This window comes from Gekko japonicus, unplaced genomic scaffold, assembly GCF_001447785.1.
Source record: "Gekko japonicus isolate JY-2015 unplaced genomic scaffold, Gekko_japonicus_V1.1 scaffold4579, whole genome shotgun sequence".
Taxonomy (NCBI): domain Eukaryota; kingdom Metazoa; phylum Chordata; class Lepidosauria; order Squamata; family Gekkonidae; genus Gekko; species Gekko japonicus.
In genome coordinates this window covers 31,088-39,763 of record NW_015160363.1, presented here as the reverse complement: position 1 = coordinate 39,763, position 8,676 = coordinate 31,088, and the positions used below count along the sequence as shown (strand labels likewise).

General features: G+C 48.2%; 1 protein-coding gene across 1 annotated transcript in view; it reads right to left on the bottom strand.

Moving 5' to 3' along the window:
* Nucleotides 1-8,676, bottom strand: part of LOC107115796 (SKI family transcriptional corepressor 2-like) — a 53,053-nt gene that overhangs the window by 38,889 nt on the left and 5,488 nt on the right. Inside the window, exon 3 of the mRNA XM_015417559.1 lies at nt 3,500-3,560. Within this exon, the coding sequence (XP_015273045.1) occupies nt 3,500-3,560 (61 nt within the window). The remainder of the gene's footprint in view (nt 1-3,499; nt 3,561-8,676) is intronic.

The window sequence follows — 8,676 nt, the reverse complement described above, 5'->3', positions numbered from 1 at the left end:
AGAGTGGCATGGATTGCGCCGTGGAATGCCCGCATTCGCAAGACCGGCACGTGTGAATGTGATGAAGATGCGTGCACTGTGTCTTAACGCCTACGCCTTTACAGTCTTGGGGGCGTCTGTGAGTAGTGGTTTGGTGTAGAGAGCCAGTTTGGTGTAGTGGTTAAGTGTGCGGACGCTAATCTGGGAGAACCGGGTTTGATTCCCCACTCCTCCACTTGCACTTGCTGATGTGACCTTGGGTCAGTCACAAGCTCTGGCACAGCTGTTCTTGACAGAGCAGTTTGTGTCAGAGCTCTCTCAGCCCCACCCACCTCACAGGGTGTCTGTTGCGGGGAGGGGAAAGGAATTTGGAAGCCACTCTGAGACTCCAAGTGAAGGGCGGGGTATAAATCCAATCCAATCTCTTCTTCTTCTACTACTGTATTGATACGTTTGAGGAGCTCCCGGTTCCCATAAACGTCCCTACAATATTATACACGGGTTTAAACTCGTCCGTACGTGTGGAACCCTGTGCCTGGGTTTCTCAGATTTCTGCAGTCGCAGCCAAATTGAATGTAACTTGGGGGGGTGGGCGGGTGGTGGTGGTGCTGGAAGCCGCCTTCTGGCGACCCCTGGTGGGCCTTCGAGGCAAGAGACGAACAGAGCTGGTTTGCCCTTGCCTGCCTCTGCGTCCTGACCCTGGACTTCCTTGGTCGTCTCCCATCCAACTGTTAACCACCTCAGGGCCTACTTGGCTTTCCAGGCCTGACCGGATCCGGCTAGCCGGGGCCGTGGAGGGCAGGGCAAATTTGTTGGGTATTACAAGTTGAAAACACTCAGTATATCTGGGGTTAAATGTTTGTTTCTGTTACTCACAGGAAGTCACATGTTTCTCATGTAACCAATGTTCTTTAGCTGTAGGATGCCCGGGAATTTTCTCCCTGATCTAGGAATTTGATTGGGACTAAAGTGTCAAGGTGTATTAGCATTTCATGGCTTCTCTTCCCGTCTTTGTTTTTGTGTTCTGAAGAAGAAGGAGAGCAGCCATACTCTCTCCTCTCTTCTAGTTTTGTCTTTTGTAGTGTAAGGATGTGGCCGATTATGCTCTGTTGTCATTTTCATCCCAGTTACCCTTCCCATGCTAGAATTTAGTAAAAACTTTCTATTTTAATCACACATGGACTCTCAGTCTGAATTATTTTACTCCGGCTCTGCTGGGCTATCTTATCTCTGCCAAATACCATTTTTTCAATATCTCACTATCACCCAACAAAATTTAATTTACACTGTCGAATTAGGGCAGAGCCTCCGCTTCGCACGCCCAGAAGGTCCCAGGGTCAATCCCCAGCATCTACAGCATCGCATCGGGGCAGGTGACATTGAAAGACCTCCGCCGGAGACCCTGGAGAGCCGCTGCCAGTCTGAGTAGACGAGACTGACCTTCAGGGACCAAGGATCTGATTTGGTATAAAGAAGTCCCATGTGTTCAGCGTTTGGGGGAAAGGTGGGGGCGTGGCTCGGTTTTCGAGCCTCTGCTGGGCATGCAGAAGGTCCCAGGTTCAATCCTTGGCGTTTCCGGTTAAAAGGACCAGGCAGGAGTTTGATGAGAAAGGCCTCAGCCTGAGACCACTGCCTGTTGTTGGGTATTACAAGTTGAAAACACTCAGGCAGTATATCTGGGGTTAAATGTTTGTTTATATCGCTCACAGGAAGTCACATGTTTCTCATGTAACCAATGTTCTTTAGATGTGGATTGCCCGGGAATTTTCTCCCTGATCTAGGGATTTGATTGGGAGGGACTAAAGTGTCAAGCCATTTTATGGGGACAGGGTCGTTCTGGCTTTTACCCTGTCCCCATTTTATGGCTGCTCTTCTCTTGACACAGAAGCTTTGTGGGGGCGCCACAAAGTTGGGAAAAGGGTGACAACCTTAGTTTGTACAGTCTATTGTGTTATCAATCCAATGAATAAATCTTTGTATTGCTGCAGCCTGCATTGTCTATCTGGTCAGACAGGTCAACAACTAAAACGGACGGGGGTCAGTGTGGAAAGGAGGGGGGGCACCAAGATCGGTCAGTGCTTCCGGCTCCAGTGAGCCTTCACCCGCCCCTGGCTTTCGTGCCCATGCACTCTTCTTCATATGGTTTGGCCTCTGAGAACTGGGCTGCTGCTCTCGCCTGGGTATCAGGTTTCGCCTGCATGCATGGGAAATCTGGCAGGGCTCTTTTTGCAGCAGGTACTTATTTGCATATTAAGCGACACACCCCTAAGGTAGCCAATCCTCCAAGAGCTTACAGTAGCTCCTGTAAGAAGAGCTCTGTAAGCTCTTGGAGGATTGGCTACATTAGGGGGTGTGGCCTAATATGCAAAGTGAGTCCCAGACTGTTGGTCTTAAAGGTGCCCCCTAGTCTGAGACGTTGTTCTGCTGTGCTGCTTCAGACCAACACGGTTATCTCACTGGAGTGCAACCATAACATGCTGATAGATCCAGGTGGGGTCGCGGACACGGTCTGAAGCCGCAGAGCGAAGTTTGGGTCCAGTGGCACTTTCGAGACCAACCAAGTTTAATTCTGGATAACAGCTTCCGTGCGCATGCGCCTTTCTTCGTATGGTATGTGAAGAAGCGTGCATGCGCACGAAAGTTGATCCCCCAGAATCAATGGGGATCTTGTGAGCAAAAATTCTACTTTGTGAGCTGCTGGCATTCAAGTGGTGAGCGAGCGAGCATAAAGGAGTCTGCTCTGGAGACGTTCCTTCCTGAGCTAAGACAAAAAATGTGTGAGCTGTTGGGTATTACAAGTTGAAAACACTCAGGCAGTATATCTGGGGTTAAATGTTTGTTTATGTTACTCACAGGAAGTCACATGTTTTTTCTTGTAACCCATGTTCTTTAGCTGTAGAATAACCGGGAATTTTCTCCCTGATCTAGGGATTTGATTGGGACTAAAGTGTCAAGGTGTATTAGCATTTTATGGCTCTCTTCCCGTCTTTGTTTGCTGTTCTGAAGAACAAGAAGAGTAGCCATACTCTCTCTCTTCTAGTTTTGTCTTGGTAGAGTCAGGACGTAGCAGATTTTGCTCTGTTGTTATTTTCATCCCAGTTACCCTTCCCCATGCTAGAATTTAGTAAAAACTGTATATTTTCATCACACATGGACTCTCAGTCTGAATTATTTTACTCTGGCTCTGCTGGACCATCTTATCTCTGCTAAATACCAATTTTTCAATATCTCACTATCACCCAACAGGAACACTGCCCAGAATTAAACTTGGTTGGTTTTTAAAGTGCCACTGGACTCGAACGACATAGATATGTCTTTATATTTGTGTTCAGGGGTCATAGACATGTGAGCGCGCCTGTTAGCACCAGTCCCCACCCGCCCTCTAGATATCTAGATGGACCCAGAGAAGCGGTTCTCTCAAGGGCATGGAGGATCCAGGGAGGCCACGGCGCATGATCCATGTCCAGATCGCTGCTGGAACCCGCCCCGAAGAGGAAAGTCAAACCCTGGCTTCTCTTGCCTGCGAAAGTGTCTTCCTTCGCGGATACGACGACCTGGGGCCCTTCCTTGTTCTTCTGAATCTACCAGCATGAAACAAAGAAAAGGAAAAAAAAGAATTAACCTTCCCGGTGCACCCCACGTCGCGCGTTCCTAAGAACCCTTTCACGAGAGTAGACCAAGCGAGAAGGATTGCTCTCCCAGAGACACAACAGGGGCATTCAGCGAGAGAACCGCAGCCGCCGGAAGGTGCCCGTGGGCGCTGGGTTGGGGAAGTGGGGGATATACCTTTAACCTTCCCAAACGGAGCTCCTTTTCTGAGGAACTCATATGGGCAGGGGGGCGACGTACCCTAAAGCGTTTGTTGTTTTAGGAGATTGCAGGGAGAATATCCCATTGAGCTGGATCTGGGTGTTTGCGAGCTTCTTCTCCAGGGGAGGAAAGAAACCCCCACTTCACTCAGCCCTGGAGCCCGTGCGGGTAATTAAGACGGGAGAATCCGGGGGGGGGGGGAGAGAGAACGGACCCAGCCAAAGTACAAACGGAGAATCGCCATTTGGAAGGCTCTGCGAAGCCCGCTTGTTTTCCAGCCCTCCCGAGGAGAAAACCGACAGCAAGAGAGAGCGCGAGAGCGCAGCCGGCCCCTCCCCTTGCGGTTCCCAGTTGCAGAGATTTTAGAAGCAAGGAAACGTTGGAGGCTGGAAGCCATGCCCTCTGCCCCGCAAAGTCCTTTCTGTGGCGTCCGGGCTCTGCGCTCTCTCAGCCGCCTGCAGGTGTGAACCTGCCAGTGATTCACACCCTCGCCCAGGGAAGGAACTTGGACTCTGAGGAGCTCATATCCCCCCCCCCCCAAATAAGAGCATGAGAAGAGCCCTGCTGGATGAGGCCAGTGGTCCACCTAGTCCAGCATCCTGTCTCACACAGTGGCCAACCAGTTCCTCTGGAGGGCCCACAACAGGGCATAGAGGCCTTCATAAGAACATAAGAGGAGCCCTGCTGGATCAGACCAGCGGTCCATCTAGTCCAGCATCCTGTCTCACACAGTGGCCAACCAGTTCCTCTGGAGGGCCCACAACAGGGCATAGAGGCCTTCATAAGAACATAAGAGGAGCCCTGCTGGATCAGACCAGCGGTCCATCTAGTCCAGCATCCTGTCTCACACAGTGGCCAACCAGTTCCTCTGGAGGGCCCACAACAGGGCATAGAGGCCTTCATAAGAACATAAGAGGAGCCCTGCTGGATCAGACCAGCGGTCCATCTAGTCCAGCATCCTGTCTCACACAGTGGCCAACCAGTTCCTCTGGAGGGCCCACAACAGGGCATAGAGGCCTTCATAAGAACATAAGAGGAGCCCTGCTGGATCAGACCAGCGGTCCATCTAGTCCAGCATCCTGTCTCACACAGTGGCCAACCAGTTCCTCTGGAGGGCCCACAACAGGGCATAGAGGCCTTCATAAGAACATAAGAGGAGCCCTGCTGGATCAGACCAGCGGTCCATCTAGTCCAGCATCCTGTCTCACACAGTGGCCAACCAGTTCCTCTGGAGGGCCCACAACAGGGCATAGAGGCCTTCATAAGAACATAAGAGGAGCCCTGCTGGATCAGACCAGCGGTCCATCTAGTCCAGCATCCTGTCTCACACAGTGGCCATAATTAAATGGAATACCAGATAAAAAGCGGTGGCACAGCAATATGTGTTAACAAGAAAAAAATGCATGTGCCCAAATTCAGCCACCAAAACCCAATGATTTATAGGTTTTATAGAGATAACATATACAATACTCAGAACAAATCTTCCTGTGAACACAATTAAATAGACAGGTAGAAATTCACAGATAAAGTTTTTTCATGAACATCTTTGTAATAATTAAATTCAAAAAACATCCTTCAACTGCGGGATGTGATAATGCCTCTGCCAGCCGACTTGACAGACCCCCGGTTATAAATCTGTTTCAATAATTCCTTTCAAGAATCATGCTGTATTCAACATTTCATAGATACGTGTAAACATCCACAAAGTATACTCAGATACAGCAATCCTGTTGGGTATTACAAGTTGAGAACACTCAGTATATCTGGGGTTAAATGTTTGTTTATGTTACTCACAGGAAGTCACACGTTTCTCATGTAACCAATGTTCTTTAGATGTAGGAATGCCCGGGAATTTTCTCCCTGATCTAGGGATTTGATTGGGACTAAAGTGTCAAGGTGTATTACCATTTTATGGCTTCTCTTCCAGTCTTTGTTTGCTGTTCCCAAGAAGAAGTAAGAGTAGAATTGCTCTCTTCTAGTTTTGTCTTTGTAGTGTAAGGATGTAGCCAATTTAGCTCTGTTGTTATTTTCATCCCAGTTACCCTTCCCCATGCTAGAATTTAGTAAAAACTTTCTATTTTAATCACACATGGACTCTCAGTCTGAATTATTTTACTCAGGCTCTGCTGGGCTATCTTATCTCTGCTAAATACCATTTTTTTCAATATCTCACTATCAAAACCCAACAAATCCTCAGTGATTCCCAATGGAAAATCAATCATTTCTTGGAACCTCGCTTCAAATGTCAGAAGCATGTCCCCACGACACCATTTTCATTAGAGGGCCAACAACAGGGCATAGAGGCCGAGGCCTCCATAAGAACATGAGAAGAGCACTGCTGGATCAGACCATTGGTGCATCTAGTCCATCATCCTGTCTCACACATTGGCCAACCAGTTCCTCTGGAGGGCCCACAACAGGGCATAGAGGCCCAGGCCTTCCCCTGATGTTGCCTGCCTTCTGGCTCTGGGATTTAGAGGATGACTGCTTCTGAATATGGTGGTTCCCTCTAGTCACCATGGCTGGTCTCTAAGGTTATACCGGCCTCCGATCAAGCTACACTCACTTAAAATCCTTTTCAGCCTTCCGTCATTGTGGTACACCAGTGGAAACACCAACGCTGTTCGAAATATTCGTGTATGGGATTCCCGGATGGCCATGCAAGAAAACCAGTATACTGCTGTTTCTCAAACTTCCTGATGTTCACAGGTGATTTCTTGTCCTCCTTCGGGACACAGCCAAGCCTGTCCGGGATCAGATGTTAACGTCTGGATCCTAAAGGTTGGTAAGATCCAGCCAGAGCGAGCACTCTGAAGTCTCCCTACTTATGGGAAAGATCTCCATTATTTCAATTCAGTCGAGTAGGACTGGATTGTCCTGAAATCCAGCTCGATCCCGTTCTGTGTTTACCCAGAAGTAAATCTCTCAAACCAATCACCCCCCTTAGATGGCTTTTGGGAAAACATCAGTGGATTCAGGGCCAGTTGGTTAGCTTAAATGGAACCTCCAAGTTCAGAGGCAGTTTTGCCTCTGTGAACTGGGCTGCTGCTCTCTCCTTGCTCCTATAAACTTCAGTAACAACTAGCCATGGTGACTAAAGGGAACCTCCATGCTCAGAAGCAGTCAACCTCTGAATCCCAGTGCCAGGAGGCAACATAAAGGGAAGGCCTCTCTGCCATGTTGTTGGACATCCAGAGGAACTGGTTGGCCACTTTGTGAGGCAGGATGCTGGACTAGATGGACCACTGGTCTGATCCATATGTCTTATGGAGGCCTATATGACCTGTTGCTGGCCCTCCAGATAAACTGGTTGGCCACTGCGTGAGATGGGATGCTGGACTAGATGGACAACTGGTCTGATCCAGCAGGGATAATGTTGTTATGAAGGCCTCTGCCTCTATGCCCTGTTGTTGGCCCCTCCAGAGGAACTGATTGGCCACTGTGTGAGACAGGATGCTGGACTAGATGGACCACTGGTCTGATCCAGCAGGGCTCTTATGTTCTTATGGAGGCCTCTGCCCCTCTGCCCTGTTGTTGGCCCTCCAGAGGAACTGATTGGCCACTGTGTGAAACAGGATGATGGACTAGATGCACCACTGGTCTGATCCAGCAGGGCTCTTCTTGTGTTCTTATGGAGGCCTCAGCTTCTATGCCAAGTTGTTGGCCCTCCAGAGGAACTGGTTGGCCACTGTGTGAGACATGAGGCTGGACTAGAAGGACCACTGGTCTGATCCAGCGGAGCTCTTCTTATGTTCTTATGAAGGCCTATATGACCTGTTGCTGGCCCTCCAGATAAACTGGTTGGCCGCTGTGTAATCTTTCATTAAAATCTGCCTCCATTCCTGAGGACTGGAAGGTAGCTAATGTGTTGGGTGTTACAAGTTAAAACACTTTTCAGTATTTACTGGGTTAATGATGTTTGTTAAGTCACGTGTTTGTTTGTATCCAATCTGTTTTAGACAGTTAGAAAGCCCGGCAATTTCAAAGCTAGTTTGTTGTTCTGATTGGAGACCAAAGTGCCAAGCATTAGCATTTTATGGTTTCTCTTCCCGTCTTGTGGTTCTTTGTTCTGAGGAGGAAGAAGAAGCCTCTCTTCTGCCATTTTCAGTCTAGCTGTAAGGATGTAGGCATATAAACTCGTTGTTATTTTATATCCCGTGTACCTTTTTCCCCATGCTAGGTTGTAGTAAACTTTTATTCTTTTAAACACACCATGGACTCTGCCTCTTTAAAACTCTGCTAAAAAAATTTAAATCAAAAAGAATCCCAACATAATGTCACTCCCATCTTTAAAAGGGGTTCCAGAGGAGATCTGGGAAATTACAGGCCAGTCAGTCTAACGTGGATACCGGGTAAGTTGGTGGAAACTGTTATTAAGGAAAGAATTAGTAAGCACACTGATGAACAAAAACTACTGAGGCAGACTCAGCACGGGTTCTGTAAGGGAAGATCTTGTCTCACTAACCTGTTAGTGTTCTTTGAGGGAGTGAACATAGTGAACAAACATGTGGACAAGGGGGACCCAATAGATGTTGTTTACCTTGACTTCCAGAAAGCTTTTTATAAGGTTCCTCATCAAAGGCTCCTAAGTAAGCTCAATAGTCACGGGATAAAAGCACAAGTCCTCTTGTGGATCAAAAACTGGCTAATTAATAGGAAACAGAGTATAAATGGGCAATTTTCACAGTGGAGGGTGGTAAGCAGTGGGGTACCACAGGGATCAGTACTGGGTCCGATGCTTTTTAACTTGTTTATTAATGATTTGGAGTTGGGAGTAAGAAGTGAAGTGGCTAAATTTGCAGATGACACGAAGCTGTACAGGGTGGTGAGAACCAGGGAGGATTGTGAGGCACTCCAAAGGGATTTGTCGAGGATGGGCAAGTGGGC